This window comes from Brachionichthys hirsutus, chromosome 17, assembly GCF_040956055.1.
Source record: "Brachionichthys hirsutus isolate HB-005 chromosome 17, CSIRO-AGI_Bhir_v1, whole genome shotgun sequence".
Taxonomy (NCBI): domain Eukaryota; kingdom Metazoa; phylum Chordata; class Actinopteri; order Lophiiformes; family Brachionichthyidae; genus Brachionichthys; species Brachionichthys hirsutus.
Genome location: NC_090913.1, coordinates 4,241,144 through 4,262,430, shown reverse-complemented (window position 1 = coordinate 4,262,430; position 21,287 = coordinate 4,241,144). Strand labels below are relative to the sequence as shown.

At 43.3% G+C, this 21,287-nt stretch overlaps 3 protein-coding genes across 4 annotated transcripts; 1 reads left to right on the top strand and 2 right to left on the bottom strand.

The window, feature by feature from the left end:
- Positions 1 to 723: 723 nt before the first annotated feature.
- On the bottom strand, positions 724 to 7,377 carry mrpl45 (mitochondrial ribosomal protein L45). 2 transcript variants are annotated; one of them, XM_068751494.1, is made up of 8 exons: positions 7,309 to 7,377; positions 5,249 to 5,444; positions 4,977 to 5,094; positions 4,517 to 4,615; positions 3,939 to 3,987; positions 3,344 to 3,493; positions 2,383 to 2,556; positions 724 to 1,127 (listed from the first exon to the last, which is right to left on the bottom strand). In XM_068751494.1, exons 1-8 carry the CDS (start codon positions 7,345 to 7,347, stop codon positions 1,029 to 1,031), a joined length of 924 nt encoding a protein of 307 aa, XP_068607595.1. In that variant the 5' UTR covers positions 7,348 to 7,377; the 3' UTR covers positions 724 to 1,028. The 2 variants fall into 2 exon arrangements, with proteins under 2 accessions (XP_068607595.1, XP_068607594.1); XM_068751493.1 differs by lacking the exon at positions 7,309 to 7,377 and adding an exon at positions 5,904 to 5,983.
- LOC137907175 (zinc finger protein 664-like) lies at positions 6,605 to 9,213 on the top strand. Its single transcript, XM_068751492.1, has 2 exons — positions 6,605 to 7,000; positions 7,131 to 9,213. The coding sequence occupies exons 1-2, from the start codon at positions 6,982 to 6,984 to the stop codon at positions 8,198 to 8,200; spliced, it is 1,089 nt and encodes a 362-aa protein (XP_068607593.1). The 5' UTR covers positions 6,605 to 6,981; the 3' UTR covers positions 8,201 to 9,213.
- Positions 9,214 to 9,548: 335 nt separating this feature from the next.
- dtd1 (D-aminoacyl-tRNA deacylase 1) lies at positions 9,549 to 12,818 on the bottom strand. The gene is made up of 5 exons (XM_068751495.1): positions 12,767 to 12,818; positions 11,626 to 11,716; positions 10,524 to 10,759; positions 10,271 to 10,368; positions 9,549 to 10,174 (listed from the first exon to the last, which is right to left on the bottom strand). The coding sequence occupies exons 1-5, from the start codon at positions 12,807 to 12,809 to the stop codon at positions 10,019 to 10,021; spliced, it is 624 nt and encodes a 207-aa protein (XP_068607596.1). The 5' UTR covers positions 12,810 to 12,818; the 3' UTR covers positions 9,549 to 10,018.
- Positions 12,819 to 21,287: the final 8,469 nt, after the last annotated feature.

Sequence of the window (21,287 nt, the reverse complement as noted above, 5' to 3'; positions counted from 1 at the left end):
TGGCCTTGGGAGATGAAACACCAAAACACCAGCTCAGTAACGTTGCTCATCCAATGCAACATGAAGTACACAGAGCTGTGCGTGTAGGAGAAACCAAGCAACACTGAAGAGCCTGAGGCCAGGACTTCTTCTAAAGGTCAAAGTACCTGGGCATCCCACAGGGCAGTGGAACCAATAAACAGGAGGGAAGGGGATAGGCCACTAGTATTTCCGAAACGAGTAAGGTGCTGAGAAGCCAGTTCAATGCCAGACATGCATGTTGAAGCCATCAACATGTATACCCTACTGTTCAGGGACCCAGCTGGATTAGTGGACCTGCAGAAAGACAGATACTACTGACATCACGACTACATGAAAACATCTGGAAGCTGGTACTTCGGGATGTCTTGCCCTAATCAGCAGGGAATAGCATCATGATCCTACCACAGCAGACAGAACCCAAGGTGCAGGCTGTCAAAAATACTCGTTGCTAAAACGTGCCAAGGTTTCTTTGTTTTTAGGTCAATGGAGTGACCTAGTTTTGTCAGCACCAAAGCATGTTTCAATCAAATTTTGATTCGACACATGCATCGATTTTCGTAGACAGCAGACTTTCTATTTATAATCTTTCCTGCAATACTATTCCGCTCAAAAAAAATCTGTTACACACCGGTGTGAAGCGCGCAAACAGAACACCTTCTTTATATTCCATGCAATATATCCGTTCAAAAAATACAATGTGTGGACATCTGTGTTTTTTATTACATGTACATGGAAAAAAAGTCAGTCAAACAATACGCAATCGTTAAAAAATCCATTAAATCATTATTCTAGGCTGATGATTTGCTGCAGTGAATGAAGCAGCGTTACTGGCTGCAGAACGCACCAGTGGGTTGCACCATGTAAAACTCATCTTTTGCTTCCAATCTTTCAACAACCAAAAGAGATCAAAGAGCTTCCTGCTCCTGCCAATATGGACAAAGTAACTCGGCACAGTCAGATTCTCAACAGCGTGTGGTTTGGTGAGAGAAACAGCGCCTCCTCGTGGACTATTTGTTCCATTGAACTGCCTCTGGTTTGGGAACACTGTGGTTCAACACATCAAACTCCTCTCCGGGATTCAGTTTCGGACCAGGAATCAGGATAGTCTGAAAGAAGAGAAACTGAGTATCATTTGTACGCAGTTAAAGTTCAAACATGTACCATAAATGACAAATCAAACATGTCATCTACAGCCCGACTTCTGTCCCAATGAAAACCAAGCCTCTGAATCACAATTAGGAAACCAGTTTTCAAAATATTGACACAGGAAAACTATTTCAAACCGCCCGAGTGCAACTAAACAGTTTGTTCCTCTATTATCTTGTTTCATATCACGATGCTACATTCACACACACACACGCAATAGTTTACTCTTAGTTTTCAGGTATTATGAATTTCGAATGAAATGCTTAGTGAATAACTGAAATCTGTGTTCATAAATAACAGGATAAAATAACTTGAATCCATTCCGTTTCCCAAGTTTGTCTTTCTATTCTTTTCCTCATTTCTTTTTAAACAGGAAATGTACATTTTCAAAAGGCAGACTTCTTACTTGTACTTCCGTTACGAGAGAAGAGACGTTGTGGTGAAAGACGCTTAAATCAACCTCGTAGTCATGGAAATAGAAATGAATGCTTTTCTAATTATGCTGATCGTTTGTCAGGATGATGAATTCACCTCAATATCATAACAGCAACATTGTACTTCTCTTAAAAAAACATTGTTATATTGATTTTGTAAAATTGTGTCTCACAAGACTTTAACAGGCTTTTGCTTTATCTGCGACACTTACCCCTTGTTTACTCTTGTATGTAAGCACAATGTGAAACCTTAATAAAATCTTCTCCCTTGCGCAGTGTTGATTGATTGATACGGTATTTCCCGCACTGTGGCGGTTAAACACCTCAGTAAGCGAAGATTAGAAGCTGTGACTTCTCTAGTTTATTAAAACCTAGGCTTGCACTATGATTTAAGGCTGTCATGGTGATGTCAAGACTATTTCTAAGTTAAGTATTGCGATGGTTTGTTTCCTACTGCAATGCATCATCATGGTAACTTCTGCTACTGTGCATTAGATGAGAGAAATATGGCAGTTGGTTCACCTCACTCCACATTTCCCTTTTACAAAAAACAAAACAAGTAAAACAACACTGAAAGGCTGGAAACAGAACATAGAATTCCCCCCCCCCCCCACCACCACCACCAGCATTAATATTTTGGTAATTCGAGCTAAGGATGGCCTGGCCAGTCAACTTATCCGTTCAATCATATTCCCTTAACAAAATTTGTACTGTTGCCTTAACTAAATAAAATGAATATATATAAATATGATGTCATCATCCACTGAAAGTAGAGCGTCACCGTAATAATTGGGTCTTTGGCAGGAGCCCAGGCAGGCACAATTTTTCCATGTAGTCTCCATAGGCTATAGGGGTTGACGAGATGTCGCTCCATGACCAGGTACTCCAAGACGTCCTTAGGCTGTTTCTCATTACCGAGAATCAGTCTTCCAAAGCGGTCATAGATGGCTAAAGTCTGCAAGACAAACAGGCGTAAAAGAATGGTCACCTAAGTCCTGCCATAGCCCTCAAGTCACCAGACGCTGTACTACGAGGCGAGGTAATGGTCCCAACTGGTAACATTAGGATTAAACTCAAGTCATAGGGACTATGATTAAGTTATAGCCTATGACATAGGCTATATCTTAATTAATTAAAATTAATAAAATAACTTAATTCTAAATATCTGCTAAATAAAGCCCCGTAATAAAGGGAAGAACACCAAGTAGGTTCCATTAAATAAAAGTAGACCATGAAAAGACGACACTAAAACATGTCACATTACGCAACAAATCCCGACTTGTGATTCTAAGATGAAAACGGTTAGGGTTAGAGCTTTGCAAAGCCTCAGTGGTTTGAGAACGACTGTACATTCATCTCTCGTTTATCGCGGGTGTTACATTCCAGAACCCCGGCAAGAGGTGAAAATCTGCAAAGTAGGGACACCATATTTATTATTTCACGTGTATTGTAGCTGCCGCCAGACGCAAAGCTTGTTAATTAGTTAAAAAGACATTTAACACATACAAATTACACTGCAATAAATACACAATTTATGTTCAAGTAAATTCACTGATTTTTTTCAAACGTGTAAAATCAGAGAGGATTATTTACTATTTACTAAATAAAATACTCGTTTTATCAACAAAATAGTGGACATTTATACAACGCAGAATCCCACGATATAGCTAGGGACTGTAGTCGTAGTAGAATGTACAAACTCATAGCATAGTCGAATCAGTCTGTGAACGCATGTGTAATACCTGTCTCGAGTGCATGCGGACCGTCACCTGGCCATACAGATTTTGTTTGGACACCATCTCTGTGTATCGGGCATGGACTATTTTGGGCGGCTCAATAGACTCAACAAACGTCCATCGGATTGTCTTGTACCGGTTCCCTCTCGTCATCTCCTGAACACAGGACAGAGGAGTAAACAATAATAGTCAACAGAAAAAGATTTTAAAAAATGCATTCATTAAAACTTAGAATGGCGCTCTGAGGCCACAAACGGCAGCCATGGCAACCACTCTACATCACTGCCCTCATGACTGACCATGACGTTTACTCCCTTAAAGCTGGAATTACAGTGGCATGATTATTCAATTAGTAGTCAATGACAGCCACGTTCACTGAACTGTAAAGCTTGACTGCTGATTGGTCAGTTTAAATTCAGCTACGCATTCTTTCTGTGTTCCAGCTTTAGTGACTTGGATGCTTTTTCTGTCTGTAGTTTTTGGCCCTCGGGTGGGATAACTACTGACAAATAAATGTCCTAAAAGTCAAGAAGAAATTCCAAACTCAATGAAAGGAAATTTTTAGTGATGACTTTGATAAAAAAAAATTACGATGACTCACGGGATAACATCTTTCTGTCACCAAGGAATGGAGTTTATTCTTGTTGAACCTGTAAATCAAACAGAGAGTTTGTTTCTGACGCTGCACTAAGTTCAGGCGCTCTGCAGACTGAGCGTTGCTTCACCTAATCTTGGTGAAGTGAACCGTTCTTTGTTCAGCTTCAGCCCGACCTACGGCTGCAGTGGCTCAGTGACTGCAGGTCGCTTTGCCACCGGACAGAACAACGCTGCTGCAACCGCACACCAAGCGAATGGCCTCTTTAGTCGTTCTAGTTAGCGTTGATTTGAGCGTTTTTAGACGACCGGAAAGGGTTCAATTGTTTTCCGTTTTTTTGCATATAAGAGAAATCGATTAGACATACGAGCAATTTCAGCACTGTAATGTTTTGTAAAAAGCAGCTCGTGGAACAGAGCTCTTTTTTTTGGGGGGGGGGGTCTAACTTTGCCAACAAGGCAGTAATAAGAATAAAGACGTGTTTCTGCTCTCAGGCAGCCACAGTGCTCTTAGTGTAATTGCACATCGCTCCCCATCTATTAGGCTGCAGTGACCTGTCAGGTGACAGGAGCACAGTTCCTTACTGTGCCAGGCAGTTGTGAGCCTCGATGAAGATTTCCTGCGCATTCTCTGCAAAATCCTTTGTCGTGAACCAAGAGTCATTCGCTTTGATTTTGCGAATCCTGTTGGAAAGAGCAAAAAAAAATAACACGTTTACTTCAGGTTACTATCAAGACAGTTCTGAGGGTCTGACAGGGTGCAGGGCGCATCTGCTAAGGTTATAAGGTTTTTTCACGCTTTTTAAAATACATCCTGTTTTCATTCACTTCTGTCACCATTGCTGTGAAGCTTAAATGTTTTCAGGTCTAAGCGACATAACATGACTCCTTCTCTGCATGGCTGTGGAAAGCATGACTGAAATTCCTCCATGTCCCGCTGCAACCTCAATTCTGCCCTTGAAAGGTCCACGAATGTTTGACAAGAAAAACATCATAACATGAGCAACATTGGGGAATAGAAAAACAAACAAAAAAACAATCTTACGCCAGCTGAGACGCAGCACTCTGTCGAAGCCGTAAGCCCCTTTGTTTTATGCCTTCCTTAGAAAGCACCGAAACACGAGCGTCACCTTCCGGGGGGATGTAGGGATCGAAGATTACCGCTAATGGAGACAACAGATAAAACGTATCAGTGTGCGGCCTCCGAACAGAGGAGGTATAACAAGCTCGCCTCGCTGAAAAGTCGAAGGCGTAATGGAGGTACTTCTGTCTACAGTGGAAGGTAGATGTGGGAAAACAAACAAAGTCAGTCATTACAGGAGCAAGAAATGTTGATGTTCCTCTCGGGAATCTCCTGCTGAAACACAATGCCTGCTGCCCTGGCCTTGGCCGCAATCGTCTCCTCGTCTTCCTCCAACATCTTCCTCCTTGGTGGGATAAACCCCCCCTTCTTGGTGCGGACTGGAAGGAAGAATGTGATGGGAGGACACACATCTGGAAAGGCTTCAGCATTCTGAGAAGAGAACACAAGTGTTTCACAATCAGAGGTGTTTTCTTTATTATTTGTGATAATAAGACATAAGAAATGTGATCATTCACATTTCTTTACATGAATTAAGTTCACTTAATTTTAGAAGCAAAGATACGATCCAATCCATAAATCTTTCTTTTAAATCCAGCTGGGGGCCTTTCTGTAGGGAGCTGGCATGTTGTACCCGTGCTGTTTGTCCAGCGTCCTCCGACAACCAAAACAAACATGCAGCTCAGGTCCAGGTCGTTATTGAAAATGAGAATTAGTGTTCAATTAACTTATCTGGTTTATAAAAGGTCAAATAAAATCTGTTGCAAAAATGTTATCTCTTATCTTGTCAAACGCAGAACCCGCGTCATATATACTGGTGGTGGATAATTATATATATAATTAAAAATAAAAGCCTGCCAGTAAACAAGTGATATTTAATAGCCCCGTTACCTTTGAAGCCACACATGTTGCTCTACGAAGAGACAACACCGACCGCCTCAAGAGCATCGCCATCTTGCTCGAGTTCTTGCTTGTCCTGTTCCTTTGTTATTACATAGTTTGTCTGTAGCGCATTACCGCCACCTTCTGGTCTGGAAGGCGAATCGGAAAGGATTTATTTATTTATGTACGTGGATATCTCTTTCTTTCTTTCCTTCTTCTATGTGCATTACAGTATATATAACATACAATAATAATAATAATATATAGTATAATATGTATATTAATAATAAAATAATATATATTAATAATTAATATATAATAATTAGGTAGTCAATTACTTAGCAATTAACATTAATTATATTATATTATATAATTATTAATTATAAAATTATTAATTATAACTCCAGTGAGCCCCGTCGGTGGCAATTCAACGTCGGTAGCGTCGCATGAGTGTGACGTCTAAGAAATATGCATCCGGCCGCTTGGCAAACAAAAACATATGTATCGTCCGTGTTACATGACAATGGAGCTCGTATTCTGTTCGGAATAGACAGAGTTCACACCATATTCTGTCCTTTCCGGTAACACTGTCGCCTTATTTTATTTTTCGTTGAGAGTTGCTATTCGTGTGTCCGGTTGAAGGGCGCACACATAATACATCATCAAAACGTCCTACGTCACCTGGCCTTTCTTCTCCACTTTCTGCACTTGCCCGATTCTCCTTCCACCGCAGACAGAAGTACCTCCTTTACGCATTTTGGGTTTTATAACATCGCATCGGGGCGGAATAATCCGTACCGGACATCGATCAAGCTTCGTTTTTGTTACCTACCTACCGTACCCAGTCCAATAGGTGTTGGTAATTTACCTGTGAAATGGTTCGCATTATGATGCTATTAGCGTTAGCTGTGTTTACGTACGAAAGAACGAGAAGATGATACAGCAGCTGCAGCGCAGCAAATTAAATCCATTAACGTCAAATTCCTCATTAGAATATTTTTAATTTGTTCATGAGCCGCTAACATCAGCAGCTGAAAAATATTCGGAGGTAAAAATACTAACAAAACATTCTCTGCTGGAACCCAAAATGAAGTTCTACGTGATCGGTATGTGTTTATTTATTTTAATTACACTAACCGAGGAATTTTAATATGTGTAATTCAAATAGTTTGAATGTATGTCATTTAAAAAAAATCATGATTACAGCACTATTTTCTTTTTGTTCCGTCTCTCCAGAGCTCCCACAGCAACATACCTATACGGAGGAGCAAGTTCTTGCTGACCAAGAGAGGAACTCCATTATGGATCAAGAGGACGAGGAGGACCAAGAGCCTCCACAGATCAAAGAGGAACAGGATGAATTTGACACCAGTCGGGAGGCAGAGCGGTCTATATTAAAACAGGAAACGGATACCTTTACGCTGGCTTCAAGTTGTGACGAAAATGAACACATTGAAGATCCGACTCTGTACTTGTACTCCGATGGAACTCCAAGCGCAGAACAAGATGAGTCGGGAGAAGACTCGCCAATTATAAGCTTCGTAGTAGGAGAACCAAACCATGACGTTCCGCTGGTTTATGACAACCGTCCTGTAGCCGAGAGCCGAGAGCAGCAAGAAGACGAACACGAAGACCCGGGGTCTACGGAAGAGGCCGACCCTACAATGTTAAAAACTCAGTGCAGTTACACGGGGGGGAGGTCTTTCACGTGTGACGCGTGTGGAAAAGACTTTAAGTGCAAGTCAAACTTTCAGAGACATCTGAGAAGCCACACGGGCGAGAAGCCATATTCCTGCAGCAGCTGTGGCAAGAGTTACAGTCGGAAGTCCTCTTTGAACATTCACTTAAGGAACCACACGGGAGACAAGCCGGACCTTTGCAAGACCTGTGGGAAAAGATTCTTTGACATGCCGGCATTGAAAAGGCATTTGAGGATCCATACGGGTGAGAAGCCGTATTTGTGCAATATATGCGGGAAGGACTTCAGACAAAGGAGCGCCCTGACGGTCCACATGAGAATCCACACAGGGGAGATGCCGTACTCGTGTAAAACGTGCGAGAAAGGCTTCAAACGTAGCGGAGAATTGACAATCCACACGAGAATAGCCCACACGGGGGAGAAGCCGTACGTCTGCAAAACGTGCGGGAGAGGCTTCAGGGACAGCAGCTCGCTGTCGGTCCACACGAGGATCCACACGGGGGAGAAGCCATATGTTTGCTCAACGTGCGGGCTGGCTTTCAGACACAGTTCTCACATGACCGTCCACATGAGAACGGCCCACTCTGTGGAGAAGCTGTGTCTTTAACAAGACCTGCTGTGAGGTTGGCTTTTTTTTTCCTCTCCATGCGAGTAGCTTTATATTTTACACGCTAAGACGACAATTCAGTTTTTGACGAAAGGTTTTCCTTTATAAAAAACAAATGACACCTTTGACACCTTTGAGCTGGAACTCCTCCAAAGCAAAGTCTGTAATTTAATGTGAAATGTTTTTGCCTTGACAAATGTCTCGAAGACACGACTTGTAAAAAATACCTGCGAGGAAAGTTTACCTTCGTGTGACTGTTTTTCTGTTTCCAGTCAGAAACGCCAAATATCAAACACTCATCTCCAAAACAGATAAATGTGACACGATCTTAACCGGATGTATTAACTGTCAGTTTGTGGTTAAATATTTGTTATATAAATGATGTGACAGACAAACATAATAATTTAGTTCTGTTCTCTGCTCCTTTCTTACCATGGAAACATTCAAAAAATATTGAAAGTGTGTGCATGGCCTGAAGTTGAGAACGCATTTTCATGAAGAGAATAAAATAAAATAAATTCAAGAAATGAAATCTTTCTGGTTGGTTTTTCTACTGTTGTGTGTGACGATATGCTGAAACACTCATCTGTATCGTGTATTTACAATCATATGACAGTGGTTCAGGATATCGTGTTTTTGGTCTGCTACTGATGTGCAATCAATTTAAAAGACTGCCTGGATGATCCACCCTTCAATTGTAAGAAGCATATGTGTAAATGAAATATCTATATCAGAATTTACTGTGGATGGTATATAGACCAAAACTTCCATTAATAGAGCATGGATGAAAAAAAGTTATTTACATGACCAAAGCTAAGCCTGGAAAGAATTGATCTTTGTCCACAGTGGAGAAAATAAAAATGCAAAAACACAGTAGTAGCATAAAATGGTCTAAAGTTGAGAATGCATTTTCATGAAGAGAATAAAATAAAATAAATTCAAGGAACGAAATCTTTCTGGTTGGTTTTTCTACTGTTGTGTGTGACGTTGTGCTGAAACACTCATCTGTATCTTGTATTTACAATCATATGACAGTGGTTCAGTATATCGTGTTTTTGGTCTGCAACTGATGTGCAATCAATTCAAAAGACTTCCTGGATGATCCACCCTTCAATTGTAAGAAGCATATGTGTAAATGAAATATCTATATCAGAGTTTACTGTGGATGGTATATAGACCAAAACTTCCATTAATAGAGCATGGATGAAAAAAAGTTATTTACATGACCAAAGCTAAGCCTGGAAAGAATTGATCTTTGTCCACAGTGGAGAAAATAAAAATGCAAAAACACAGTAGTAGCATAAAATGCATCTTTATAAAATACCAACAGGATGTAGCGCCCCCCCCCCCGAGGCTACACATATATATATATATATATATGAGACAACGACAACCCCCACCATCCTAGAAGTAAAAAATAGAACAGTGTGACACAAAGCAGCACCGAGATGAAACGTCCGCCGTCTCTCGTTTCAGAGACGCACGGAACCTGAACGTCCAACCCCAATTAGTTTTAGCCGTTTACGATGAACATGGTGTTTGATTGTGGGCGTGGCTCAGGGGCCTGCTGCCGAACACCGAGCGACGAACGCAGGCCGGTAAAACGAGCCAAACGTGGGGATTCAAGACGAGATGGGTGGAGGGAGATAGTTAAAAGCAGTAGAGCACAGACGGCTCGCGAGGAACCCGGTGTGGTGCTGCTAAGGTCCGGATAAACTTCCCTTCACCATTTTTACAATACCAAGCAGCGCCTTGCAGCAAAACGCCATTCAGGTGCGACTGTCTCTCGACAGGCCCGGAGAATGCTGCTGATTGTTCCTAAAACGCCTTCTCAGATTCCTCATCACCCTCAGCGCTGCTACTGGTGGTGGAGGCCTGCTGATGACGCCGGGCCCCTCCCTCACGGCTTGGCTCCTGGGGACCCTTGGGGCAACATTTGTCTCTCCTCAGCTGTTGCTTCTCTTGCTTTGCCAGCTGAGGAAACACGGAGAAACACCCGACGGTTCAATTCACGAGTGTAAAGTTTCGGTCAGACGACCTTGTGAAAACCGTTCGGCTTTAATAGCGTACCATTTTAGGGTCTGTGGGGCCAGAGGGCGACGCAAATTCAATGGTAACGGGGCCGTCATTCTGAATGTGAACCTGCATCAAGGCTCCAAACTTTCCATCTAAGAAAAAAAAAAAGAAAATTTGAAAAATAATCATGAATTTGGTGTTTAACTGGATCTGCTGGAGAGGTCCAACAGTAGCATTAATGACAAAGGGGGGGACAAGGGGGGACAGGGGGGGACAGGGGGGACGTAAACGCCATGAACGCACCCACCCTTAATGAGCTCTGGCTTGTAGACACTCCTCATGCGCTCCAGTATGCTGTCGTAGAACGGCTGGGCCAACTCTGCAGGCATGGCTAAGTGGAAGTCGGGCTTGTTGCCTTTCAGGACGCAGTGAAGCGTGAACTGGCTCACACACAGCACCTCAAAGTTCTTGTCCATGACACTTTTGGACCAGGCTCGCCCACTTTCATCTTCAAACAGCCTCAGGTTGAGGATCTTACTCACCCTGAAATCACACGAGGAGGAGCGGCGATGAATCAAAGCCCCTGAAGCCGTGAAAATCGGTGTCATCCACTGATCAATAACCGATAACCACAGCGGATCGCTGCATGTTCCATCCAATCGGAACATTTTTCAAAGTAAAGCGCGAGCAAACTGACGACCAACCCTTTCATGTTGGGACATAAAAATCAACGAGGTTTTAGTTCCATTTTCTGGGTCAGAGTAAACCATTTCAGTTTGTGATTTTAAATTGTTGCTCTTGTTTAAGCTTTTTTTTTTTAAAGACAAAGCATTACATCTTTAATTGCATAAGTACAAGTACACAAACTAACTACATCACACAAAGTAGAATAACCAGCCCCTTAAATCTCCCATATTTTCCCAGCATCAAAAGGTTGTTATTTACATTTTGCACAGCATCGCATCTTTTATTTTATTTTTTTAAATAGAGTTGTTGACAGTATAAAGAGAACCATATACAGGTTCCCCTTTGCTCGGGGTATAATTAAGGTATCAGTGCTCGCTGGGGGACAAACTGTGACTGCAGGCTACATTAACAATGCTGTTTTCTCACATCTGATCATTTCTTGCATTGATCGATCGCATCTGTCCGCATATGCGATGCTACCACCAGCAAACTGGCGACCAGTACGGCCAGTACGACATGCCACGATCAGGCCAGTTAATCCGAGTTAAGGCCCCGTGTGAACATGCCAATGCTGGACAGGTGTATTTTAGCACGAAACGTAGTTTGAAAAATTGATTAAACTCCAATTATCAAATTGATCCGGTTAATCCTGCCCATAAAAATAAACATTTCCATTTGAACGGCGGCCGTGTGGATGTCGCGCCGGCCTCCTGCACACTCACATGTACTCAGCATCCTTCTCCGTGTCCTCAGATGATATACCCAGAAGTACACACAGCCCTCGTCCCACTGAGTTGATCTGATCTCCTCCCACTGCAGGAGGAAAGGACAAGATGGATCGATCGAGCCGCGGCCATTCAGTGATTCATCCCAAGACGAGCCCGCCTGCAAAATGATCTTAAGTTTATTAAAAGGTGCGATGCAGAGAATGACAAGGTCAGGCGAGACAATCGACGTTCTAATGTTCATGTTGTAGGTCTGGTATTTGTTGGTGACGTCGCCAACAAGGAAGTCTTCCTTGTTGGCGATGAGGCAAACCCGCATTCATTTGTGACGCACCCAACGTACTTGGCAAAAACGAAAGAATCAAACTGGACTGTTCAAGTCTGAATGAATGGAGACGTGTCAGAACTGAAGAAGCCTCTTTGGACGAGACGTGAAACGTCTTCAACCAAACTCGGACGAGTCCGGTTGATCCTTCGTAGTTGCTTGTCGTGATTTACCTCGACCTGGATGACAGAACCTGCACGGACATCATCATCATCATCATCATCATCATCATCATGCTCTACATTCCGCTCTGTAGATAAGCGGACACGAAAAGTCCCTCAACGTCACCATCATATTTGATTCATAGATGTTTGCCGATCTGTCTGTTGTTGCTTTATTGTCAGTAAGACGATGGTAGAAACTGGAGAACATATTAAGACTTAAAAAAACGATATATTCAAACCAATGTTCCCTCTAATTTTTCATGTTTCTGAAAAAAACGCACAAACTCCCTGAGCAGTCCCTTGGACAACTTGGAGCAACACCATAATAATACATTTTATTTTATTTTAAACGCACTTTACATTTGAAAACAAATCTCAAAGTGCACAATAGTATAAAACCGTATCAGCTGTGCGTAATTACGCAAGAGCGCACCTTAGAGGGAGCATTGATTCTAAGCAAGAACACAGTAAACGAACACCCAGCGCACTGACGCCTGCCTCTCTGGGCAGAGTCATTCATTTCGATGGGAATGCTAATGCTAACGCTAATGCTAATGCTAATGCTAACATGCCGGTAGCCGCAGCTCGTGGCGAGCCGAGCGGTGTCACTAAATGACGGGCGTTAGCTTCAACCGAACCGGCCGCTCACCTGCGACGGAGGCTTTAGTGACGCGCTGAATGATCGCCTTCATGTTTGGGGTCGTGTCAGAGACGCTGACAGAACCTCAGCAGCGTTCAGCGAGTGAACGAGACGCCGCCCACCGAACTGAAGCGACACGCCCCCTTCTCCTACAGGACGGCTGCATGGACAAAAAGGGTTTTTAGCAACAACCCAAAAGAATATAAACAACTGAGTTCAGACTTTAACACGTAATTTTCCATAAATGACTACAACTACTGTACTTTGGGCTTGTCCCTTGAGGGGTCGCCACAGCAACCCAACCTTCTCCACTTCACCCTGTCCTTTGCATCGTCCTCCTCAACACCAGCCACTCTCATGTCCTCCCTCACTACGTCCATGTATCTTCTCCTGGGTCGACCTCTAGTCCTGTTCCCTGGCAGTTCCATCCTCAGCATCCTTCTACCGATATAGTCCCCGTCTCTCCTCTGGACATGTCCAAACCATCAAAGTCTGGTCTCTCTGACCTTGTCTCCAAAACGTCTAACCTTCACTGTCCTTCTTATTGTCTCATTTCTAATCCTATCCAACCTGGTCACTCCCAAGGAGAACCTCAGCATCTTCATCTCCACCACTTCTAGCTCCGCCTCCTGTCTTTTTCCTCAGAGCCACTGTCTCTAAGCCGTCCATCATGGCTGTCCTCACCACTGTCTTGCAGACCTTTCCCTTCATCCTCGCTGACACTCTCCTATCACAGAGCGCACCTGATACTTTCCTCCACCCGTTCCAGCCTGCCTGCACATTATTCTTCACTTCCTTTCCACATTCTCTCCATCACTCTGTCCTGTTGACCCGAGGTACCTGAAGCCCTCTACCTTCTTTGTTCCCCCTGAGATCTTCTCATTTTCACACATAAACTCTGTTTTACTCCTGCTCACCTTTATTCCTCTCTTTTCCAGAGCAGACCTCCACTTCTCTAAATTCTCATCTACCTGCTCCCTGCTCTCACTGCAGATCACAATGTCATCTGCAAACATCATATTTCATGGGGCTTCCTGTCCCACCTCATCTATCCATCATCCATGGCAAACAAAAACATTTTCAAATCCTATTTTGATACTTTGCAATCATTAAATTTTCTTCATGTCTGTTCAATCAATTGCGGGGTACTTTTATATTTCTGTCCGTCCGTCGTAACTCCGAATCGTCGTTAAGCGAGGACCGCCTGGATAATCACGCTCTCTGTTGACCTTTCTTGCTCCCTGCTTTTATCTCTTGAAACAGGTCGATACAGGAAGGAGCAAGCCTCACGCGTGTCAGAAGTGTTGGAAGTCTTTCAGTCGGATCTGCAGTCTCAGAAGACACACACTCACTCACGCCGAAGAGACCGATCACAAGTGTGCAAGGGATTTCAGCCAGCAGAGTTTAAACGGAGAACACCTGCATGGTCGGAAGGGACCATTCCAGTGTGACCGGTGTTAAATAACTTTTATTTACTTCAGTATTTACAAGATACACCTGCGCCTTCACACGGGAGAGAAACCGCACTCCTGCAATCAGTGTGGGAAGGCCTTCTCGCAGTTAGGAAACTATAAATCAAACATGCGTATCCACTCTGGAGAAAAACGCTTTCGTTGTGAATTATGTGAGAAAGAAAAGTTTCTCCATTTCCAAAACGTACAGACAACACGTGGATTCCCATACTGGAGAGAAACCACATCAATGTAAAGAATGCGGGAAAGGCTTCGGACGACAAAGCAATTACATGCGGCACCTTCGGATTCACACCGGTGAGCGTCCACACTGGAGAAAAACCATACTATGTAAAAGGCTGTTCACCCGATCACAGTCTTTGAAGAAGCACTGCTGTGTTCAAAGAGACGAAGAGGCTTTGGCTCTTTATAACATTAGCGGATGTTTCTTCATTGTAATTTCTCATTGTTGGTTTAACTCCAAACAGGTTCCTGAACACCCGACACGATGAGACCTGAACACACGACACGATGAGACCTGAACACACGACACGATGAGACCTGAACACACGACACGATGAGACCTGAACACACGACACAATGAGACCTTAACACACGACACAATGAGACCTGAACACACGACACGAAGAGACCTGAACACACGACGCGATGAGACCTAAACACACAACACGATGAGTCCGTCAAGTCAATCTGGACCCTCATTTGAATTAAATGAACACAAAGACTTTACTTTGTAGGAATTCATAAATTCACTCAATGAAACCACATCTGGACTCAAACTGATAACAAACACACTTTCTGAACAACTTCAGTTGTTTATTCAAGCAGACAACACTCCGGCACAGCCATTTCACTTCACTTCACTTCACTTTTATTGATTTGTCCCTCGGAGGGCAACTTGTTTTACAGCATATACATACACACATTTTCCACAACATATAACGGACACGTAAGACACAATTAAGGGACATATGAGGCACAAATTAGAGCAGCATCGTTGCAAAGGTGTTAAGTGCCATGACGACAGTGCTTCCTTGTGTTTCTTTGGGCTGGTGAGGGATTTTATCCTTGACTTGTCCTGCTGAGACTCGGTATCGAAGCAAGAGAGCTGACATGCTGCATTCAACCACCGATGTCTTCCTGCCACATGCGTCTTATTGCATGCACTGAGCTTCTGACACGGAATAAAGCTGCACTTATTTTAGATGTTAATTAAAGCTTCATTCAGTTTGTTGAGCAAATTTAAAAAGGGACAGCTACCAGCATTGCTTTCTTCACTGAAGGTAAGGGCCGGATCCGGAGTCGGTTCTGTGGGAATAGAGGATTAAGCATCAACTTTAAAACCAATTTCCCTTGAATCCTAAATGAAAACAAAATGTAAACAATATATCTCTGGGATTGTTTTCATCTAAATGATGCTGCTCCGGCTGCTTCATTGACCCAGAATCCTCAAATGAAACAAAAATGAGTCTTTATCAGGACAACAACCGTCATGCTGATACCTCTGGGTGTGACAACGTGAAGTCAAATCTAACATGCGTGTTGAGTTTGACTGACAAAGCGCACCTTCTGCACCACAGTGGTTGTCGTAATCTGAGCAGCACTGCTTGAACTTCATGCACTGAGCATCGCAGCTGCACCTCCAACCTTTTTTTTTGAAGGCTTCCCCGCATCGCCCTTTACACGAGTTTCCTGTTGCACACAAACACGTCTGAGGACCAAAGATTTATTATTACATGGAACATCCGGATGGCCCTCTGGTGGTGAGAATCAGTGCAGAACATTTCTATTAGTATCCGCATCTACAGTGTTGACTCTTTGTTTTTCTACACCGAGTGGCATTATTTAAGGTCTCACTGGTGCCGCATTGAGCTTCGTAGTCCTTGCAGCACTCATCATAAACCAGGCAGTTGTGTCACACGGGCACATGAAGCTCCTGGAGAACGCCGCACCGCAGCGTCCTTTGCAGCTTGCTGTTAATGACAAACGACATAAACTGTATCTTTAAAAATGTCATACATTTTTAACTTAATAATTCATGTATGTTTTCTGTGTCGTAAGTACTTTAAGGACTGCACTACCCAGCATGCCACAGGGGTGGAGCGCGGGAGGACCAACCGCTATGAGAGAGCTTTGTGGTTGCTATAGGACGACAGAGCTGTATGCACAGAGAGATACAGCAAGCTGCAAGCTCCGAATAAATAATATTAATAGACCAGTTAACGCCTCGTCTTCCTGATTAAAGAAAGACAACACATGGTGTCAGAAGTGGCCGAGAGAAGCTTTGCAAAAAATAATTGTATAAAAGTAAGTAAGACAAGCAAGTGTGTTTTGTATTTGTTACACGGGTACAAAATGGTATTCTAGCAACCAAAGGTAGCAAAGAGCTTAGTGCTTTAATCTTTTCCTTGGCTGTCGGGACATTAAAGCAAGCCCCTGCTTTGATCTAGGCCCGAGGTATAAAAGCAAGTGCTTTGTGATGCAAGATTCAGACCTTCTCCAAATGACAACAGTGAAAGATAGGATGTACAAGAACTCTCAAATGAAGCCACAGCGTGGAACTGCGACCCAGCGGACCTCCGACTCTGACTGCAATCCCTTCAGACAACTGCGGGAGATGGCTGCAGAGAAGCGGGAGCTGGAGTTGCAGCTGAAACGTGAGCGATTGGACTTCCAGGCGCTGCGTACGGCGTACCAGACGCTCGAAGCGGAGCACGTCGAACAACAAGAACTGAATTCGGACACTGTGGAATGGCTGGAGGCGTCCAGGGAAGCGGATTTCCAGAGATCCAGCAAAGGGATCGATAAACTCCGCGCTGCGCTGAAATCATCGGAGGATGACTGCGACCGGCTCCATCGGGAGAAACTCGATCTCTTGGCAGAGGCGGAGAAAGCCAGACGTCAGCACGAAAATGAGAAGGTAGGCATTAACAGCGGTCCCCAACCGGTTTCATGCCGTGAATGTTTTTCGCGGATCGGGGGGGGGGGGGGGGCGTAATTAAATATTTAATATCAATATCTACTCACCATAAATTGTGGTCCCAATAATTACTTCTGTCCTTCATGATTTTTTGTTTCATAAATTCCACATTCTTGTCTTTTAATCCGGGTTCTTGTATTTTAATCCGGGTTCTGGTCTCAATGTGCCGAAGCAGGTTTGAACCCTTCATTGCTCGTTAACGGAGCGAATCAGCTGTATTAACAGCTGATTCGCTCCGTATTAATTCGCTCGGTATTAACCCGAGTTTTAAGTCTTAGTCCTGGTTTCTCTTCTTGGAGGTCGTCGGCTCCTCTTCTTCCTCCTCAGTAAGACTTTTCTCCTTAACAAAGAAGCTCTCCAAAGACTTTTGTTTCTTTTTATTAACGGCTTTGTTTTTTTTTTAGCAACGTATCAAGACGCGATTGTTACGTTGGAGAAAATCCGGTCGTTTTTCAAAATAAAACACCTTTTAGACGCTAATAATCGATACAACGGAAATTGTATACATGAGTTGTTCTTTCTTTGCGGCCCGGTAACAAATGCCTCACGGACCGGTACCGGGCCGCGGCCCGGTGGTTGGAGACCCCTGCATTAGAATACTGCCCCCTAAGGGTGTAACTGTTTGACTCCTGCCCTCAAAACATGCACCTCTTTGGCCTCCTTCAAAAAGGCCCTAAAAATACACCTTTCAGGGGGACAGAAACGGAGATAGTCATCACGACTCTCTCCGGATCAACCCCTTTTTAGAAATGCTCCTCTTAGACAGGATGTTTGACTGTACTTGTACTGTAATACACACTACTGTTTGACTGTACTTGTACTGTAATACACACTACTGTTTGACTGTACTTGTACTGTAATACACGCTACTGTTTGACTGTACTTGTACTGTAATACACGCTACTGTTTGACTGTACTTGTACTGTAATACACACTACTGTTTGACTGTACTTGTACTGTAATACATGCTACTTTTTGACTGTACTTGTACTGTAATGCATACTATTGTTTGACTGTACTTGTACTGTAATACACGCTACTGTTTGACTGTACTTGTACTGTAATACATGCCACTGTTTGACTGTACTTGTACTGTAATACATACTACTGTACTTGTACTCTAACATTCTATCTTATAAATATATTCCTCATATTTATCATTATCAGGTGAAGCTGGCTGAACAAGTGACTGTTGCCCAGGCAGCACTGAAGGTGGAGAAGGAAGCAGCGTTTGAGCGGCTCACTGCATTGTTCTCTGATCTCCGTGCTGAGCTTAAATCATCGAGCAATGAGTGTAACCGGCTGCATCGGGAGAAACTCAGTCTCTCAGAAGAGGCAGAGAAGGAAAGACTTCACTACGAAAATGAGAAGGTATGCATTAGAATACTGCCCCCTAAGGGTGTAACTGTTTGACTCCTGCCCTCAAAACATGCACCTCTTTGGCCTCCTTCAAAAAGGCCCTAAAAATACACCTTTCAGGGGGGCAGAAACGGAGATAGTCATCACGACTCTCTCCGGATCAACCCCTTTTTAGAAATGCTCCTTTTAGACAGGATGTTTGACTGTACTTGTACTGTAATACATGCTACTGTTTGACTGTACTTGTACTGTAATACATGCTACTGTTTGACTGTACTTGTACTGTAATACATACTACTGCACTTGTACTCTAACAATCTATCTCATAAATATATTCCTCATATTTATCATTATCAGGTGAAGCTGGCTGAACAAGTGACTGTTGCCCAGGCAGCACTGAAGGTGGAGAAGGAAGCAGCGTTTGAGCGGCTCACTGCATTGTTCGCTGATCTCCGTGCTGAGCTTAAATCATCGAGCAATGAGTGTAACCGGCTGCATCGGGAGAAACTCAGTCTCTCAGAAGAGGCAGAGAAGGAAAGACTTCGCTCTGAAAATGAGAAGGTATGCATTAGAATACTGCCCCCTAAGGGTGTAACTGTTTGACTCCTGCCCTCAAAACATGCACCTCTTTGGCCTCCTTCAAAAAGGCCCTAAAAATACACCTTTCAGGGGAGCAGAAACGGAGATAGTCATCACGACTCTCTCCGGATCAACCCCTTTTTAGAAATGCTCCTCTTAGACAGGATGTTTGACTGTACTTGTACTGTAATACACACTACTGTTTGACTGTACTTGTACTGTAATACACGCTACTGTTTGACTGTACTTGTACTGTAATACATGCTACTGTTTGACTGTACTTGTACTGTAATACATGCCACTGTTTGACTGTACTTGTACTGTAATACATACTACTGTACTTGTACTCTAACATTCTATCTCATAAATATATTCCTCATATTTATCATTATCAGGTGAAGCTGGCTGAACAAGTGACTGTTGCCCAGGCAGCACTGAAGGTGGAGAAGGAAGCAGCGTTTGAGCGGCTCACTGCATTGTTCGCTGATCTCCGTGCTGAGCTTAAATCATCGAGCAATGAGTGTAACCGGCTGCATCGGGAGAAACTCGATCTCTTAAATGGAAAAGATATGGTGAATCGGGGCCTGGAGGTGACTGTCGCTACCAAAAATGGCTGCGGATTAAAAAGGAAAAGTCAGCGGTCAAAGAGCCGGTCAATCAAGAAAGTGAAACGGCAGCCTGATTCCATATAACTTTCTGAATTTATTTCCTGTACAGTTAATTTCTTATTCTAGATGTGTTATTGTTGTGTGTGTGTGTTTATTCCCGTTTCACTAATTCCTGTACAGTTAATTTCTTATTCTAGATGTGTTATTGTTGTGTGTGTGTATTTGTGGTGTCCTTTAGTGCCTAGAAAGGTGCCTTTAATTAAAATTTATTGTTATTATTATTATTATATTTTGTATGTTTGTTTTCTTGTTTTTTGATAGTTTGAGGAGCAACATCTTTGCATTAAGCCTATATCAACCAATCAATCAATCAATCAATCAAATCTTTATTTGCAGACACAATGGTCCAATTAAAAAGCACACATAACATTTACAACATTTACAACGTTTACATAGTAAACACAGTAATCCTATAATAACATCAGGTACCAATGACACCAAATACCTGAGTTAAACTTCACAGCACTTAGGCTTGGCTGAGTCAGTGTTCTGATGATGTCATTCCCTGAGTCATGCAGCCGACATATAAACCTGTATGACAGGTGCCTCAGCTGAGCATTAAGGGTGTTAACCCCGACAACACAGAACATCTCACTGGCGCTGGACCATCTTGGCTTCCTGAGAAGTATCCGCATGCAGTCATTGTATGCCACCCTCAACTTCTGCATGCTGGCCTGTTTGTACTTGATCCACAAGGGGGCAGTATAGAGCGGCGTACAAAAGGCCCTGAAGAGGGTGACTTTGACCGCTTCAGAGCAAAAACTAAATGTCTTCTTCAGCATGTTGGCCTGCGCATACAGCATCCGCCGCTGTCTATACATGTCATCATCATCTCCCAGCTGGTCATTGATGATGTGGCCCAGATATTTAGTTCTGCTGCAGACAGACAGCACTTGCCCGGACAGATAAAATCTTGGGAAGTCCAAACCCTTATCCTCTCTCGTTCTGCAAACCATGACGGCACTCTTCTTGGCATTATACTTTACATCAAACCTGATACCATAGCCAGTGCATATGTCCAGGAGCTGCTGGAAGCCAGCACTGCTCGGTGACAATATGGCCAGGTCATCAGCATATATGAAGTGATTGATCAAGGTGTCACCAAGCATACATCCAGTACAGATGTATGCACAGAAAGATCATGCATGTAGAAGTTAAAAAGTACCGGCAAAAGAAGCCCACCCTGGCGGACACCGTTCCCCACAGTAAAAGGAGGAGAGACCCCATTACCCCACCTAACCTGCATGGTCTGATTCGCATACCAATATGCCAGGATTCTAAGAAGCCAGTTTGGCACAGCTCTCTCCCTCAGCTTCAGGAACAGCTTCCGATGGTTCACACGGTCAAATGCCTTAGAGGCATCGATGAAGCCCACCAATACAGAGGAGTCTTTAGCCTTATACATGTCAATCACTTCTTTCAGACCATAAATACACATGTCAGTACCATGCTTGGTTTTAAACCCAAATTGA

Bases quoted from the DNA above. Each gene is read 5' to 3' on its own strand.
- mrpl45 (XM_068751493.1), bottom strand. From the start codon at position 5,966: ATGGCGATGCTCTTGAGGCGGTCGGTGTTGTCTCTTCGTAGAGCAACA. The intron at 5,445-5,903 runs GTAACGGGGCTA...TTCTCTTCTCAG, and splicing joins CAACATGTGTGGCTTCAAAG to AATGCTGAAGCCTTTCCAGA. The intron at 3,988-4,516 runs GTAAGGAACTGT...TTTGATTTACAG, and splicing joins GCTCACAACTGCCTGGCACA to GTTCAACAAGAATAAACTCC.
- dtd1 (XM_068751495.1), bottom strand. From the start codon at position 12,809: ATGAAGGCGATCATTCAGCGCGTCACTAAAGCCTCCGTCGCAG. The intron at 10,369-10,523 runs GTGGGTGCGTTC...TTTTTTTCTTAG, and splicing joins CAAGCCAGAGCTCATTAAGG to ATGGAAAGTTTGGAGCCTTG. The intron at 10,175-10,270 runs GTACGCTATTAA...GTGTTTCCTCAG, and splicing joins GCCCCACAGACCCTAAAATG to CTGGCAAAGCAAGAGAAGCA.